The sequence below is a fragment of the Ambystoma mexicanum genome, chromosome 5q, assembly GCF_040938575.1.
Source record: "Ambystoma mexicanum isolate Mex_15411 chromosome 5q, UKY_AmexF1_1, whole genome shotgun sequence".
In the NCBI taxonomy this organism is placed as follows: Eukaryota; Metazoa; Chordata; class Amphibia; order Caudata; family Ambystomatidae; genus Ambystoma; species Ambystoma mexicanum.
In genome coordinates, this window is record NC_090933.1 from 59,804,000 (window position 1) to 59,823,027 (window position 19,028).

Below are 19,028 nucleotides of genomic sequence, written 5' to 3' on the forward strand. Positions count from 1 at the left end.
TTGAATTTAGAGCATACAGTTTACTTGTGTTTCTTATCTGAACTATATTTAACTGTCTTAAATGTAAATTGTTGGTACTCTTTGGCAAGCAGGTCAATTTGGCAAGAGAACCCTATGGTGGTTGTATATATGTGCACAGTGTGGATTTAGTGACATTACTTCCCTATTTATGTTGCAAAGAGTGCATCATGACTAATACCAATTGTATTTTTCTACTTAACTGCATGGTTTCAATTATTAAAGTGCATTGTGTACGTAGCATTGAACCATTTGCCACCCCTACATTCCCGAGTTAAGGCCCTACTGTTCAGACACCTACCCTAATAGAGTTTGGCTGGACTTTAGTGTCTTTTCCCTGTTAGTTAGAATATGGAGCTTATGGTAAATGAAAGTGCCCTGGATGAGATTTGGTGGCAGGTATGATTCTAAAGGCATCTAGTAATGTGGGGAGGGTACCTTAGCTAGAAAAGTGGTCAAAATGTTAAGGAACAGAACCATGTGTTGCATGCTGAATTAAATCAGAAACTTGCCTTAGTCGAAAACGTTTCTACATAATGGACTAAGAAATTGACACCAGGATACTCAAATTCTTGACTACTATCTGAATTGTTAAGCCTTATTGTAAGGAATAGTTTTAAATATTTGATACATTGTGCTCCAAACCAAGTGTAGCCCTAACACAGAAACAAATCATACTCACACAAAGCCTGACGTAGTTCTTCCAAGAAATCATTTTCATACACAGCCCTTTCTTCCCAAATGGAAATAACTCTGGTGAGGTGCTTCTTACAACTGTCATCCGTCTCACTATGAAAAAAGAGGGAATATAGTACCTTAATACATATTTCTTTCAAACCTTTTTTTCAAAACACCTGCTAAAGAAAACTCTGAACTATACAACACCTGCGTACTAGGTTTGTGGAATTTGCACTTGCAAAATATAAACTTCAAAGCCAACGAAAGTCAAGACGTCCTCAGACCAACAAAAAGCTAACCAGAAACTACATATCGCTGAGCAACATGGAAAAATCTCTGATCAAACCACCTTTATTTTGCCACTCTGAATTCAATGATAAACATGCCTAAAAAGTGGGGAGCATTTACCTGCTTTACATGCAAACCATTAGGGGAATGAAAAGAAACAACAAACTGGGATCAGGCAGTAATAGCGGGCAATGGGGGAATGCAGAGAACAGGGAAAATATAAGATTGGGGGGAAAAAAAATGGGATGCAGGTTTTAAAGAATAGCATACAGAGGGACATAGAATCCTAAGAAGCGGTTGAGAGGAATTTAGATTCTTCTGGAAGGAGAAAATGGAAAGTTGGACTCGGACTGGAAGAGTTGCAGATAGGCAGCGTCAGCTCCACAGGACAGTCAGTGAAAGATTGGCTCTGTACTGTGGATTAATTGAACTGTGGATTAATTGAAGAAAATGTGCCAGTTTACAGTTTTGTGGCACCGGCGATGGTTAGGTCAGCTAGGTATTGTTTTGGGGGAGGGGATATGGAGAAAGAATTGGAGTGCAAGTGAAGAGCTTTGATAACTAGGCAGCCAAATTGAATTCTAGCTATCAATCATAAGCCGATATAGCACTTACAAATGGGGGAATGTGATCCTAATATTGGAGCTGGAATGGAGGCATCACTTGAACAGATTATTGATCCAAAGAACAAAAAGTTTGAGCGTTCTGTACGGACAGCATTCCCGAGATCCATACCAGAGGTTTAGCACCTGGCCTGGACTATCAGACGTCTGGATAGGAGGGGCTATGTTTTTCTTCTAGGATGTAGCTGGAAATTGAACAGACCTTACAGATGTTTTGACATGGCTTTTCATGGGTAATATGGAAGCACAATAAGAAAGCTAGAGCTTGAGCTTGGGGGTGGAACCTCTGTGAATGTATTTGAGGAAATGGGGTAAAAGGTTGTTTTGAGTTTACATTAGGGCTGTACCGAATAGCATATTCAGTATTCGACCGAATAGTTTGTCAACTATTCACCCGAATAATTGCTTCATTTAATAAATCATGTTCCAAACTTTAAAAAACACACTTATTAAAAAAACAAATAAAGCACCATTTTAAATGCATTGTATACTTTTAGGTCTCATCATTGTAATTAATGTAGTATCTTTATTTAAAGTATAAAAGCCAGAAATAAAGCAGATTTAACCAAAATGAAGGGACCAAATGTACAGAAGATTGTTGCATATTCAGTGACAGTTAAAGTAGGAGGCTTCACAAATGCAAAAGGTGTTCCTGTATTGTTGCAGGCTAAGTATAAAAGATTAGCAACTTTTTTGTCTAAGAATCCGTAACAAAACATGCCCTAAAGAGCAGATTACAACAGAAGAACAAGTTACCTACCAACTGTAACGTTCTTTCGACTGGATGTTCCTCCCACGTATTACTCATCTTGTGATAATTCGTTATCTCCAGTTTCGCTGCTTCGGGAAAAAAAATTCTCGGCAGAGGGTGCTCTGCTCGAGGTCGTGGCGTCTATTGTCCCTCGACGGACTCTGTACTCTGTCGACGTCACCAATGGTATAAATAGCTCGAGCCGCGCCCGTTGCTTCAGTTCTGTTTTTTCATTAAAACATATAGGAGGAACACCCAGGCATGCCCCATGACCGATACATTCTTCGTGAGAGGAAAGTGTAAGAAAACGTAAACTGTACTGTGGGGTAGGATGGGAGGGTCGATGAGGAATACGTGGGAGGAACATCCAGTCGAAATAACGATAAAGTTGGTAAGTAACTTGTTCTTCGAATGGATTGTGTCCTCCCACGTATTCCTCATCTTGTGATAGGCTCCCATAGCTGTAGCAATTTTGGAGACGGGAGTACTAATTTCAGTTTTCGTGGACAGAATGCAGAACTGCCTTTGCAAATAAACCCTCATTAGAGGAGGCAGTATCCAAACAATAATGTTTAACAAAAGTATGCATTGTTTTCCAGGTTGCAGCTGCACAAATATCTGCTGCCGGGACTCACCTCTTTAGAGCCGCAGAAGTAGCCATTCCCCTTGTAGAATGGGCACGAAGCCCATCTGGTGGTCCTTTTCCCGCTAATCTGTAGCATTCAACTATGCCTAATATGATCCAGCGGGAAAGGGTCTGTTTTGTTACAGATAAGCCTAGTTTATGACCAGTATAACCCACGAATAGTTGGTCATCTTGTCTCAATTTAGCCATCCTTGAGATGTAAAAACTAAGAGCCCTCTTGGGATCTAGTCTGTGTAATCTCTCCTCTTCCTTGCCCAGGTGAGGAGGATAAAAAGTTGGTAGTTCTATTTTTTGTGACAAATGGAAGTCCGAGACTACTTTTGGTAAGAACGAAGGTTTAACTTTAAGGACTATCCTTATAAAAAATAGTATATGGTGGTTTGCATGAGAGAGCCTGAAGTTCACTAACCCTGCGGGCTGATTATAGGGCCACACGAAGGACCGTTTGTAGAGTTAAAAGCCTCAATGGACATGAATGCAGAGACTCAAAAGGTATGCAAGTCAAGAATTTTAGTACTAAATTTAAATCCCAAGTTGGTACATGAAAAGGTACTGGAGGGTATACATTAGTAAGCCCTTTTAAGAATTGAATGATTAACGGCATTTTGAAATATGAAACCTCTTCCGAGGAGCGCTTGAAAATGGACAGCGCAGCAAGGTATCCTTGGATTGTTCTTATCTGGAGCCCCAGATTAGCTAGATGTAATAGAAAAGAAAGCACCATTGGGGTGCCACACTGAAAAGGGTCCACATCCTTGTCTTTGCACCAGTTACTAAACCTGTTCCAGGTCTTCTGGCCGAAAGCAAGATTTCCATTACGTCATCCGGAAGATCCCAATCCTTGTATCTAAACCTCTCAGAAACCATGCGTGAAGGTTGAGTGTCTTGACCTCTGGATGGAGAACCCGGCCTTCCTCTTGCGAGAGAAGATCCTCTCTTTGCAGAAGACGTATTGGAGGGCAGATGGACATGTCCAGAAGGTACGGGTACCACGTCCTCCTGGCCCAATCCGGGCCAATTCGGATCATGGTTTTCCTGATCTTTCTCAACCTCCCGATTACTTGAGGAATCACGGGGACTGGGGGAAACACGTACAGCAGTGGAAACGTCCACTCCACTAGGAATGCGTCTTCCAGAGCTCCTCTTTGATGAAATTCCCTTGAGCAGTACTGATTGCCCTTCTAGTTGATCGTGGTGGCGAACAGATCCACTTCAGGGGTTCCCCAAAGGGCAAAGATCTCCAGAAGGACTTCCTGAGCTATCTCCCACTCGTGAGAGACCGTTCTCTGCACGCTCAGAGCGTCTGCCGCCGTGTTCTTCTCTCCGGCTAGGTGAATTGCTGATAGAGATTCCTTCTCATATTGCCCAGAACCATGGCTGCATTGCCTCTCTGCACAGTGGTAGTGACCCTACTCCTCCTCTTTTGTTGAGGTAATACATGGCCACTGTGTTGTCTGTCATTATCAGGACATTCTTTCTCCATAAGAGGGCAGAAAGGCCTTCAGAGCTAGTCTGATTGCCCTCAGCTCCAAAAGGTTGATGTGTAGTTTGGACTCCGATGGAGACCAACGACCGCTGATTGTCAGATCGCTGGTGTGTGCTCCCCACCCCGTGAGTGAGGCGTCCGTCCCTACTGTTATCTCCCGCCATGGTTGCCAAAAAGACTCTCCCTTGAGAATGTTGTCGTTGCAAGCCCACCATAGAAGATCCCGAGCAACTGCGCTCGGGACTTGCAGAAGATCCAACATATTCCCTGAGAACTGGGACCACTGAGTTCTGAGTGCCCATTGAAGGGATCTCATTCTCAACCTGGCCTCTGGTACTAGGAAAATGCAGGATGCCATGAAGCCAAAGCAACCTGAGAAAATCGAAGACCGGTAGGCGTTGGGCATTCTGGAATTTTGTTACCATCTGCTGGATGTGGAGAGCTCTCACCTCGGGAGGCAAGGCTTTTCCCGAGGAAGTGTCCAAGACTGATCTGATAAACTGGAGCTTCTGGGATGGTATCATGTGGGACTTCTTGAAATTGAAGGAGAAGCCCCATTTGTGGAGGAAGTGGCAGGTGATCGAAAGATGTTCCTGAGCTTGTTCTGGAGAACTTGCTCTATCAACCAATCGTCCAGGTAGGGGTAGATGTGAATGCCCCCTTTCCTGAGACTTGCTGCCACAACCGCCAACAGTTTGGTGAAAACCCTCGGGCGGAGGTCAACCCAAATGGCAGAACTCGAAATTGATAATGAGAATTGCCAATCGCGAACCTCAGGTACTTTCTGTGCTTTGGATGAATTGGCACATGAAAGTAAGCATTCTGAAGGTCCAACAATACCAACCAATCTTGGAGTTGGAGAGCCTGAAGGATCTGAGAAAGTCACCATCTTGAACTTGTCCTTCCTGAGGAACTTGTTCAAGTTTCTCAAGTTCAAGATGGGTCTCAGTCCTCCGTCCTTTTTTGGGATGAGAAAATATGGGGAGTACCAACCCCTGTTCCTCTCCGCTACAGGTACCAGTTCTATGGCACCTTTCTCTAGCAGGGTTAAAATTTCCTGCAACAGGAGCGGATCCTGAAATTCTGGCGGAGTTGGCTCCCGGTGGATGATTGAGGCCTTTTTTAGAAGGGGAGGCAGTAACCTTGGGCTACTGTTTCCATTGCCCAAGCATCTGAGGTAATGCCCCGCCATTCCTTCAGATGCTGAGAGATCCTGCCTCCCACTGGTGTTTTGTGCAACAAGATCTCAGAGGGATTTGGAGGCGGCTGCAGGAGTGGCTGAGGGTACAGATGCCGCTCCTGAGGCTGATTTTGCACCTCTTCCTCGTGCTCCACGAGGTAAGTTTCTTTTGCCCCTTTGAGAAGCCTGTCCTCTTCCTCTACCAAAAGAGGAGCAGTATCGAATAGAACGACCCCTCCAGGAAGATGAGCCGGAATAGTGTTTTAGAGGCTGGCGCAAAGAGGAGCCAAGTGATTTAGCTGCTGCTTTCGAGGGCTGAAGTTTTTCTAGGCTTTCATCAGTCTTTCTGCCAAAGAGCCTCGAGCCATCAAAGGGCATGTTGAGGAGTCTAGCTTGCACGTCTGGTGCAAACCCCGACTTCCTCAACCACGCAAATCTGCGTAGCACAACGCTTGCAGCCATGGATCTGCTGATACTATCAGCAGTATCCAGTCCAGATTGGAGACATTACCCCATTGCCTCCTTCCCATCTTTAACTATATTCAGGAAGCCTTCCCTTTCCTCACCTTCTGGAATAAGATCAGCCGCCGCCGAAATACAGTCCCACAGGGTATGGGTAAACCTGGCTAGGGTACAGGTGACATTTGCCGACTTAAGTGCCATACTGCCTGACGTGAAAACTTTACGTGCCCAGGCATCAACTTTTTTATCCTCTCTATATGGAGGGATAGTTGGATAAGCAGTTTGTTTTGAAGTAAACTCTCTGGAGTCGGATGTTTATTCAAATATTCAGGATCCGTTCCAGCTGGTCTATATTTTTTTGGAAAAGTGCTATCTGCAGCAGCAATACTCTCTGGTTTCTCCCAGTTTTTCTCCACAGTCCTTTGAAGGGCATTGTGGAAAGGGAGAACATGATCTCTGAGGTCCCTTGACGATTTTATCCGTCATGTCATCTTGTTCAAAAATGGGTGAAGTATTACCCCAACCCATATACTCAATTACCCTGGTCATAAAACCCCTGTACCCAGCATCTGCATGCTCTGCAGGATCAGGTCTGGCGAACTCCAATTCTGGGGATGTGTCAATTCAACTGGCAGAATGTAGAGTATCACTCAGGTCTCATTCTAGATTCCTGATCAATAGGTTCCTCAGGAACTTGTCTTGTACCATAAGAAACTCCAAGAGGAGTAACTTCGTCCTCTTCTGAAGCAGATTCTTCATAAATTGCTGACAGACTTGAAAGTCTGATCTGAATCTACTTTCTTCCTCTACTATCTGCGTCGAAGGAATTGATAAATCCTTCGAAATTGTCGAAGGGGTCTTCGAAGAATTCGAAGAGGACTTTGATACTGGCGTCGAGGATGTTTTTGGTTTTGGAGTCGAAATTATCGACGCCGAGGGCGTCGACAAAGTCTTTGACGGCTTGTGTTTTTTGCATGGCACTGGAGAAGTGCTCGACTCGCGAAGAGTCTTCGACGGATTTACGTCGACTCAAGTTTTTTTAGATTCCTCGACGCTACCAGTCTTTGCCATGGTAGTCTTGACTTCCCTTTGTCGTCCAATGGAGCGACTTTAGGGGTATGGCTTTTTCAAGGGTCTTTCGAGGGGGTCGGGGCCGCATTCTCGAAAACCTCCATCATCTTTTTGCGGAATTCTTCGCACTTACTGGGAGAATCCGACATAGTCGGACATCAAATTTCTTCGGTCGACTCTGAAGAAGAAGATAATGAGGGAGATCTATGTCCCCTCTTCATTTTTTTAGATGATGACGAAGAGTGTCTCAATCTACTCCTAGATCGAGATCTCTTTGAGTGCCTATGGCAATCTGATTCCTTCGAATCAGTCGCTTTCTTATGTTTTTTTGACATAGCCTTCTTAGAGGCTTCCCTCCCCACCGACAGTTTACCTCTCCTCTCACGAAGAGCTTTCTCGGTCATGGATTGCCAGGACCCGCAGTTGTCGGTTCGGTGACTGGAACCGAGACACCAGAGACAAATCCGGTGGGGATCGGTGATCGACATTTTAGATCCACAATCTACACACTTCTTGAACCCCGTCTTGGGTGTCGAAGGAGTTCAAGATGATGACATTTTCTTCGCAGAAAATAGAAGCGCGCCGTTCTCGATAGCGAAGCGATTGGAAAAACGGAACTGAAGCAACGGGTGCGGCTGGAGCTATTTATACCATTGGTGACGTCGACAGAGTACAGAGTCCGTCGAGGGACAATCGACGCCACGACCTCGAGCACAGCGCCCTCTGCCGAGATTTTTTTTTTCCCGAAGCAGCGAAGCTGGAGAGAACGAATTATCACAAGATGAGGAATACGTTGGAGGACACAATCCATTCAAAGATACTTTTCAGCTGTGTAATAGCAATTTGCCTGGTCTAATGTCTATATTTGCCCGAGTACATGTTGCATTGTATTCAAATGAGAATATCAAAGTATTCGGCAAGAGCCGAATAGCAAGAAAGTATTCGGCTGGAGCCGAATAGCTTTTTTTCAGCCGGAATTCGGCCGAATACTTACTCAAAGCCAAAGTTCGGTACACGCCTAGTTTACATCCAGCAATTCATGTTTACTGTCACACTTAGCTGTGTCTCTGCAGGAGCGATGGACGAGCCTCCATTGACCCCCGAGTCTTCACTTCCCCTGTTGCACCCGAAGGAATACCTGTCAAATACAAGGTGTACACTCAGACCTGAATTCACCCGATTACCCTGGGCCCTTCCCTACTCTTTACTGTGTGCTGTGATGTCCCCCTATGGACTTACCTTGATCTTTAGTACGGTGTGCACTCCATCCTGCATTCGCAGGGGCGCGATTCACTCATGTGATTGGTGCCAATGTCTGTAGGCTGAGTTCAGATGCCAAACGCTGTTTTATGTCTTCACAGCGAGGCCAAGAGTTCAAGGCGCCAGTTTCTTCACTGGCTAGAAAGTCCTTCCCACAAGTGAACGCTGCGCAGAGAATGTGGAGTGTCCAAAATTGTCTGTATTGTCTTTATTTGCCAGTATTTTTGTGGGCGAGTAGCACTGCGTGTAGAAGCTAGCTGCTGGTAGGTTTGCGCAGCGCCTTCAATTCGAGCGGGCCTGGTAATGTCTCTCCCTTTCCCTTGCAGGAGAAATTATGTGGTATTAGTGCCTCGAGTCCGGGTTCAGCGCTACTGGAGACTTGGTGGTTAGGTACGTTTGCACAGAGGCTTTTGGTAAGTATGCACCGCGTAGAGAGAGAAAGAGAGAGAGAGCGCAGTGAAATAAGCGTTGCGGGAAGATTGCGAGTATGCGCAGCGTTACCGATGTACGCATGTTAACGCTGTTCTTCTTTGTTCTTACAGGTGCCGGTGTAGAAGTCCCCTCTTGACTGGAGATAGCTTTCGGCGTGGAGTAAGAACCAGGTAAGCTGAAGCTGAATGATCCGGATCGGGTAAGCAGATGTAGGATGATCCGGAGCAGGTAAGCAGAAGCAGGATGATCTGGAGCAGGTAAGCAGAAGCAGGATGATCCGGAGCAGGTAAGCAGATGCTGGCTGATCCAGAGCACGGCAAGTGTGTTGCTGATACAGCTCAGAGTAAGCAACACGAAGCACTGGAAGAATCTTTGGTGTGGCTTATATAGCCAGCCACACCCAAACACTAGAGAGCTCATGAGTTAACCTGCACTTCCTGTTTGGCAACAGGAAGTGGTAACATAAAAATTAATACAAACACTAGGAAGGAATTAAACAAGGGATTTGTTATGGGTTCTTTGTGGGCCTATGCCAGGCCTGCCAAGCCTCCACCCAGCTTGCCCCAAATACCTGCCTGATACCCATGACATTTACCTGGAATCATGGGCATAGACATTTCTTGGGTATATCTGAGGGTTTGACTAATCTGCAGGCAAGACCACTCCATGAGGATTCTCAGAGGATACATGTGCAGGTTGAAACCTGTGGTAAGAAACACAAAAAGGCAGTCCCCCTCATCACACAGGAACTGGTGAGTAAACTAGGAATATCTGTTCCTGATGGTGACATATGGTTTTATTCTTAATTATCAAGTGTCTGAATAAATCCAAAGAACACGTTGGACTGGGTATTAAAAAACAAGGAGTGGTTTATTTCACTCACAGTTACATGTTTGTCTGACATTAATTTGCATTATTCAGAAAGACGGACATATCCACGAGTTCATTTAAATATTTTTTTAGGAAATGGTTTCTTTTCAGCTCTTTTTCATGGCAATAAATCCATTAACAGCATAAGGTGCACAGAAAGAACGTACCCCAGTATCTTGCAGTGTTTTAGAGGCTTTTAGGTCCAATGTTAACACTAGAGCCTCAACCATAGCTCTAAAGTGATGAGGGAACTAATAGTGGAACATGATACTAGGGAACATGACAGCGTCCAGACTCAAATACATACATTGAAACAAAATATTTCACAAATGGATAGTCTTGAAAGTACCAAACAAAAGAATTACACAAAAATGTACAATCTTCTCAAAATGCATCAAGATGAGGTTAAACTTAGAAAATCACGTAAATATTTATTTTCGAAACGATAGCGTTTATACTTTCCAGTCTACATTTGATGAGGCAGAAGCCAACATCTAGAGAAAGTACTAATACCTCACCGAGCAGGTCTGACATATTCAGATGGGGAAGCATTACAAACAGGTCCTCTAGCAGGACATCAGGTTCCACAGGACAAAGCAAAGTTTTTGTAGATGAGATTCGCAGATACAGGAGAGGCAATCAAAGAACGATCACAAAACATGTAAGATTTCAAGATCCACCAGATAAAGGTACCTTAATAAGGAGAACACCAACAGGGGCAGGAGGAAGAAATAGAACAAAACAGGACATAAGACGACGAGATCAGGTATGAAGAGGAAAGTGACAAACAGTAGTACAAAGTTAGAAATACATTTATCAAAAAGACAATTACTACCATCTGAAATTTCGGTATTGAATCGAGGACTATCATTTGCTCCTACGATAGGATCCAATATGATTGAATTTCAAAATGATCTCTTTAAATTTGCACAGAAACTTACAAAAATATTTTCAAACTAAGTACAGATGTTTAAACCTCAGGAAGCTGCAACACACTCAAGCCGACTGACTATTTAAGATACTGAGAATACGCACTTGACATGTTTCTGGAACAAGCGATTAACATCAAACATGCATCAATCAGAGCAGAAATAGGAATTCACCCTAGAAATTTAGAGGCACCAGAACTCAGCCAAATCAAAATGTACACCACAAATTACTGGTGAAAGTGCAATTGAAACATTTTGCAGGCCCGTAATCCTAGACATACACCATTACTTGGATAAGAACCCTAATACTAAGCAGAATACCAGACCTAATCTGACTGCAGAAGAGAGAAAGGCTTTAGATACACTTGCAAATGACACCACTATTGTGATAAAGGAAGCTGATAATGGAGGCAATGGTGTAGTACCTACACGCGAAGATTATAACATTAACATGGGCCTATTACATCTAGGCACACCGGGATGTTACAAAAAATTACCATTCAATCCCACTGGAGAAGTAATCCAGGAGCTACAATTGATTGTAGACAAAATGGTATTCTAAGGGGTTGCTAACGGATGATGAAAAACATTTCCTTAAAATCACAGAGCCAACAATGCCCACTATTTATTTCTTACTGAAGATTCATAAAACCTATGCATTAGTTCCAGATGTTTGACCAATTGTGAGTGGCATTGGTTGGGCGACTGAGGGTTTGTCCCAGTACATCGACAATGCAATTAAAACAACAAGTCGTTGAATTACCATCATACATTATGCACAGTACCCAAGTGCTCCAGTTCCTTAAAGATTTAGAGTGGCAACCAGGCTACTGTTTCGCTACATTTGATGTCAAAGTGCTTCACACATCTATAGTGCATGGGCATGCAATAAATGCTATAGGTTATACTTACAGGGTATTTTCAGCTTCTCGCGCAACACACATTGATCCATTTTTTGGGATTATTTAAAATGTTACCCTGAATCATAATATTTTTCTATTCAATGATGACCACTACCAACAGATTAAAGCAGTGGCAATGGGGGCTAAATATGCCCCATCTCTTGCCAATCTTTTTATGGGGCAATTTGAAAAGGAGTTTGCACTGAACAATAATGATTACAATAATGTCTTCATATGTAGCAGATATAGCCACAACATCATTATTGTCTGGAATGGGACACCACAATTATTTTTAGAGTATGTGCAATTTCTTAATACAAACATTTTGGAATTAATTGATTGGCCAGACAGAGGCGACATCCATTGACTTTCTAGATCTGCACATTTATACTGCTAATGGCAAGCTAGAAACCAGAACATTCTGTAAATAGACTGACGTCAACACTACTTTATTTGCTAGTACCTGCCAAAGATGGCCAACTATTGATATCCCCATAGGGGAATTTTATAGAGCCAGAAGGAACTGCAGCAGAGATGTTACGCTCACCTGGCTCCCACAGGGGCGTCGGTCGGACCTGGACAGCTGCGGTCTCAACCCACGTGATGCGTAGTGCAGGGATGACTGACTGGATCTGCCCTCCTAATCTTGTCTGCTTAACCCGTAGAAATATTCTCCTGCAAGTGGAGAGATGGATTTAGCCACTTGTGGATTCAAGTGATGGCACCCCACAGTCCTCCGCAACTAATCACCTCCGAAATGGCCTCACAGCAATCTCACCTTATATTCTTGAAAGATGAGCTCTCCATCCTGCGTGGATTTGCAGGGGCACGTCGATTCCAGTTACTTCACTGGTTTGAAGGCTCAGGAGAGTTCCGGAGAGTATTGACTCTTAGGTTCCTGGTGAGGACCAGTAAGTATTAAGTTCATAGAGTTCAATATGTCCAATGTTCACTCTTGTTCCCCCCTTCCTTTCTTGTCTTGCAGCTGGCTCGTGAAAAGATGCTCTTTGGCGCTGGTGCCGCTCAGGTAAGAGTCTGTATTACCCGGCGCTGTCCGGTAAACGTTGCACGTGGAAAACGTGTTGTTCTGTCTCTCTTTACAGATGCGGCACGTGAAAATATGGAGAGTCACAAAAGGATGCCTCCGGTGGTAAATCAGGTAAGTCTATGGTGGTAAGAATTATATTTATTGGTTCCCTCGGCTCACCTTGTGGTTCTCTTTTGTCTCCTAGGTGCCGAAGTTCGGCGAAGAAATGATGGAGGCAGCGCTGACCCGAAGGATGCTGTGAAGACTGGGGAGTATGGCGCGGCGCTGCAGCTGGAGGTGCGGCGCGTGCAGAAATTATGTTCTTTACAGGTCCAGAGACGAGATGGATCCAGAATCAGGTGTGGAATAGAAATAAGTTAGTTTTCTAACCTTGTCCCTTTCTTTCCTCTGTTTTAGGAGCTCCGGATTCGATGCGGACGTGGCAGAAGACTGCATTCAGGCTGCAGACACGGTGAGCGTTACGCTGCTGGATGCAGAATAACGCGAAGCGTGTGTTGCTGGTCGGGCATGGTTTAAATAGCCTCAAAAGTAGTCCCAGGTAAGAAGTCCCTAGAACCACACCCGAGTAGAAAATAGTCCCTGTAGAAAAATAGTCCCTTTCAGGCTTCATGTTGGATTGGAGTAATTTGCCGCATGGTCTGCCTGAGGTAAGTAATGACTATGAGCCTGGCGCCTTAGGCGCCAGGACTGATTTCTACTATGAGCCTGGCGCCTAAGGCGCCAGGACTGAACCCAGATAGCCCCTAGCCGGGGCTGCTGAGGTTTTACTAAATGTCTAGATGCCTGCTCCCGGGGATGATGGGCTTGGTCCGGATGCCTGGGGGTAGGCATCATGACAGGAGATCAGATCTCTGAGCAGGAATGCAATTTATTGAAACAGATTCAGAGCAATGGGGTATTCTCGCACATGCAAACAAATAGCCTATAATAAAACAAACATTATTGACAGGCCTAATCTAGTTGAGCCTGGGGAATCACACAAGAGGAAAAGGTATATCAGAACTAAGTACTTGAAGGATACGCAAGTTGTATACAGAATAGTACAGAGGCATTGGCATCACCTGCAGATGGAGAATGATTTGAAAAAGTATATGGACACCAAACCAAAATTCATGTACACAAGCCCACCAACTATTAAAACAAGACAGTCCATTTTTGTTTTAAACTACTCGAGAACTGGGTACGAGTGGCAGAAACTGGTTACAAACACCATCAGATTTCCACAAATGTGGCACATGCACTATGTGTCGATATGCACACACTGACAGCAACAAATACGCAAGTGCCACAGGTATTGTAACTCATTGCAGATTCCAAAAGAAATTATAACGAAATATGTCGTTTATGCACTAGAATGTGTGTGTAAGAAAATGTACATCGGAAGCACGATAAGAGAATTTGGTTTAGAGAACATTTATCGAGTCTCACCAACCACGACGCAAAACTGCCTTTAGCCAATCATTGGCAGGAGCACCATCAAATGGACAATAAAGGTGACTTAAGATTTATAGGTCTACAATGCGGCAAATGAGGGGGAATCAATCTTCTGCTCAGACAAATGGAAGCAAGATGCATCTGTAGTGTACGCAGCACCCTTACTGGCTTGAACTCAGAACAAGAGATGAGCGTCTTTTTGTGAAATCTGGATTAAAAGACCAGCTATTCTCAGATGACTGTTTTATTTGGGTTCTAGGTACTGTAGATATAGGATGGGATTACTTGAGCATGAATCTGATCCAACACGGAGGATGTGTGAATTTCTTTGACAGTGTTTCTAATATTAAGAGAAGCATTTAAAACAAAGTAGACAAGCATGATACTGTGACAATTTGGTGAGATTAGGATATTTTGTTATATGATTATGCGTTGAATGTATTTGGGTGTCAAAGACTAATAAGCAGTATTAATATCTCCATTAGTTATCGCACTATTTGAATATATACATATACACACACACACACACACACACACACACACACACACACACACACACATTCTTGGCAGAAACCTTTGCCACTATTTTGGGATAAATCCATTGACTACATTTAGTTTAGAAACTCAAAGCACACTGATTGTGTGGAAAGTGCTAGTTGTGGAAAGTGAGATGAATTATACCAATTGATACAGGTATTGAACCACACTAGGAAGGATCAAGACAAACATATAGGGGATTTGTTTTTTGGAAATTTTGATGCAAAGTTATTTTATAACTTTATAAAACAAATTCAAAGTTTTTGAATTGTGACTTGTAACAGAAAATGTGTAAAGCATGGCAGAATATGACCACCAAAATTCCAATTGAAGTATGGATTTAAATATCTCAAGTGTGCCTCATAAATTTCAAATATATATGATGCTATTGAGCAACACCAGATAGAGTTAGAGGGGGAGCAAAAGTTCATAAAAGGTCAGGACAACTAATTTGTGCAAATCATGGTGGGCAGATTAAGCAACGGGATTTGACCGCAGCATTTGTGGTCATAAATTTGTAAATAAGTAAGTGACATCTAGCACATGGAATGCGTCACGTCAGCAATCCAAATAATTACAATCAAAATCAAAACTGAGCCCACACTGTAATACACGCAGGATGCCCGACTTTCTTTGATCTAACCAGAGACTAAGTAAGAACAAGTGGTTTTAGGCTAATAGGGGGTCGCACAATTGACCTAAATAAAATTACATACTTGATCACAGTCTAATATGCAAGTTAGATTAAAGACACCAAGGGCTCTTTTCTTTTTTACTGGTGTACCCGGCGACTCCTCTACTGATGTCTTTTTCCGTTTAGTTGTTAGTCCTATTCTTGTCGCGTCTCAAAAGAGTATAACGGCGAAAAGCAAAAAACCACTCCAAAAGACAAGTCTAATAATACTCAATAAGACCATGCACCAAGATTTGTCACGTTCACCACAGTTATACGTATCGGTTCCAGCTTGGTGGAGCCGACACGTATGATCAATGACGTGGAGATACTGGGATCTAACCCATTAAAATATGAAAAAATAATTAGAGAGTCCGTAGAAGACGAATGATACACTCAATTGTGGTTGGAATAGATAACAAGGAAATATGACCAGATTTGAAAAAGGCATATTGCCAAAACACGTGACATCCAAAGGGCACACACTATTGATCAAACTGTGGTGAAAAATCTTGTTGCATGGTTTTATTGAGTATTAGTAGACTTGTAATATGCAAGTTATATGATAACATTGTCGTAATTGAAATCATGGACTCAACATCACACAAATCCAAGAAGATGTGCACAATGATTAATTGGGGCGGTCCATGATACGGACAAGTATTTTCCAAATATTTTTAACATCAAATGCAATATAGAATAATTAGAAAATAATTGCAGTTAGAATTGCCTGCAGGACAAAAGGATGCAAATAAGACAATCTAGTCACATCCTATCATTGGCTTTCCAGCAATCGTGAGACGACCATTTGACGTAAAGATTAGATACTTGCATAATGAAGGCTGTAAGTGGCAACAGTAAAGACAGACAGGTGATCACAGTGCAAGGGTTTTTATTAAACTGTATAGTTAGTTGGAAAAACGCCTAATCTAAACCTAAATCTAAGATGGGAGCAAACTTCGACCATCAAAATATAATAAGGCAGCCCTAGTGGCGTTATGTCAAATAAAAGGGCCTATTCTAAGAAAAACCAATTGCCAATCCTTACGCTAAATACAAAAGAAGTGTGGGATAATGTACATAAGAAAGAAGGAAGTGTTCACAAATAAGTCAGGATGCGGTAGGCAGGATCTCCCTTCCCCATGTTTTAAGCACGCGATAAGGTAGGATTCTGGAGCACAGCACACGCTCCAGCTTTCACAGCACAAGTCAACAGTTCCGCTCTTAGAAATCAGGGCCTTCAGTGGTTAAGTCTCTTTTCTACAAAAAGGCTCTTGCCTCTGAGGATCTGATGGGTTCATTCTGGCATGCATTCCGAGACTTTCTCTGTTGCATTCACGGGTCAGTGGGTGTTGGCTTATCACCCTTGGATCGCTCTCTTCCAGGCTCAGATCCTACTCTACTGTTCACCTCCCTCCGTCGGGTTCACCGTGGCTTTCAATGCAATTTTGTATGCAACATTCACAAATCTTATTGTCTTTTTAATCAGTTCACTGTGGACATCCCTCGGCCGGGTTCACTCTTATCAACACACTGTATAGTGAGATTTTAGACGTTGGCCCTTGTTTATCGGCATCCCTCCTTTGGGTTCACTCTTGCTAACTTTTCTCTTCACACAACCCAGGAATCCCCCATCCAGATGATCCTCTCTCTTTCGTTCGCTCCTGGAGTTCGGGGCCGAGAGCATCGGCCCTTCCCAGGCCACCTGAAAAAGGGATTCTCGAGGCTGGCTTGGGAGAATACCCTCAGGTTTCTCACAAGGCACACCTTTAAATTACTGTATAGGGTAAGTGCAACAACGGCAAAAAACAAAACAAAAATCACATTTTATGGATTATACAATAGTCTAAATCACTATTCTGTATATTACAGAAGAAATGATCCATGAAAAAGCATGCAGGATCAGGAAAAGATTCTTAATATTGATATGACACTATGGCAAGTGTCATGGTATGATTAGACAGCATGAAAGGGTAGAAGGGCACACTATAATGGGAACGGTGATGGAAGAGGATCCCTACCACAAGGAGTAAATTATGCAATTATGAACCACACTGTAATCACAATAGGAGCATGGGCACCAATCATTTAATCCGTAATAATGTATGCATGCATCACAAGTCATATTTAATGGCAATGGAAAATAATATTCAGGATAAAGAATTATGGTTGTCTGGCAAAGTCTGCTAGTATGGATAACACAGAACATGCATGTGCACAATAAGGTGTAAGGAACCACACCAAGGAACACAAATGAATTATGCCGGAATAACCAATGGTAAAAAAAGTCCCAAAATTCTCAAGAAAAACAAATGTCTTGTGTCTTTTTTCTCCCTCCTATGTTTTTCTCTCTCCTGGTTTTATCTAATATGGTAATCAAAAGAGAGTCAAAGTATATGTTGTACTTGTGAAATTGATGTATTAGCAATAAGGAGGATTGGGATTTAATTAGGGCTATATCTTAGCCTTGAGAACGACCTTTTGTCGAAACAAGGTCGGCTATCAGATGATCTATATAATGCACCTCTTCACATAGTGTGACTAAGTAATGAAGAGTTGGTTAACGTATTATATACTTATTGTACTTCCTTACATGGCATGATTAAGTAATGAAGAGCTGGGCTGCTATATGAAATAGCACCTGTAAAACATTGAGAATATGTAATAGGAGTATGTACAATTCTATATGGTTAAGATGATCTGGTTGACGAAGGTTTTTGTTGAAAAATTGGTGTACAATACAATTAACTTATAAATTACACCCAAGATTTAGAGTCATTCTTATTAAATAACGGTTAGCGCAAGATCAGTTATTACAAGTCATTTCTATTCATGAATAAGAATGCTGCCAATGTTGAATTGAACATAGCCATGAGTCGACGCAACTTACAGGAAACCCACATCAAGAAATGTAATCTTACATAACAAAAGTGCACATCCACACACTTGTTAATAGCCACCGATATGGAGAGCTGACACCCATATGTAGAGCTACTCATTATTATTCATTTATCCTCCCCAAGTCAACAATACAAAGCACAAGCTAGCTTGAATGAAACTATTCCAAGGAAGAGGTTTATTCGAACAACTTTTTTTTCACAAGCCCTATATAAAGTCAACTAAAAAGGTCCACACATCAATCATGGTTCCAAAAAACCAGCGGAAGAGGAGGTCACAATAGTGTTTTACACAACAAAGAAACCTGAAGTAATATTGCCACATCTAACTAAATTATTTAATTATGTCCTGGATTTGGGACGGGCTACTACCTCCTTGCTGCAAGCATTGCCATCAGTCATACATAAGGAAGGTAAGGACCTGTCAAAATGCATTTCCTATAGGCCGATCTTGCACCTGAACGTAGATGTGAAAATCTTAACCAGAATATTGGCCACCAGATGCTGAAATGAGTGCGATCTGATCAAGTGAGTTTCATCCTCGGGCAAAAAGGGGCAGACATTGAGTACAACATTGAACGTGATGGAGCTGGCTAGTGGGTAAGGGGGTGATCCGGTGCTCTTGGCCTGCAACGCTGAAAAAGACTTTGACAGGGTTCCTCTACAAAGTACTTAAATTCAGTTTCGGAAGCAGGATCATTAATGGGATAAGGACACTGTATACAAGCCCAAGAGCGCGGGCGGTAGTGAATGGCATTGTATCGGCCCAGTTGACGCTTCAGAGTGGAACCAGGCAGGGCTGTCCGCTCTCCCCAGTTGCTTTCTGCTCTGCCACTGGAACCT

The 19,028-nt window shown here is 42.9% G+C and overlaps 1 protein-coding gene across 4 annotated transcripts in view; it reads right to left on the reverse strand.

The window, feature by feature from the left end:
- The window catches only part of RPRD1A (regulation of nuclear pre-mRNA domain containing 1A), an 897,566-nt gene that overhangs the window by 697,104 nt on the left and 181,434 nt on the right, over window positions 1-19,028 (reverse strand). For all 4 annotated transcript variants that reach the window (XM_069620527.1, XM_069620526.1, XM_069620529.1 and 1 more), the window contains one exon: window positions 701-807. In XM_069620527.1, coding sequence (XP_069476628.1) covers window positions 701-807 — 107 coding nt within the window. The remainder of the gene's footprint in view (window positions 1-700; window positions 808-19,028) is intronic.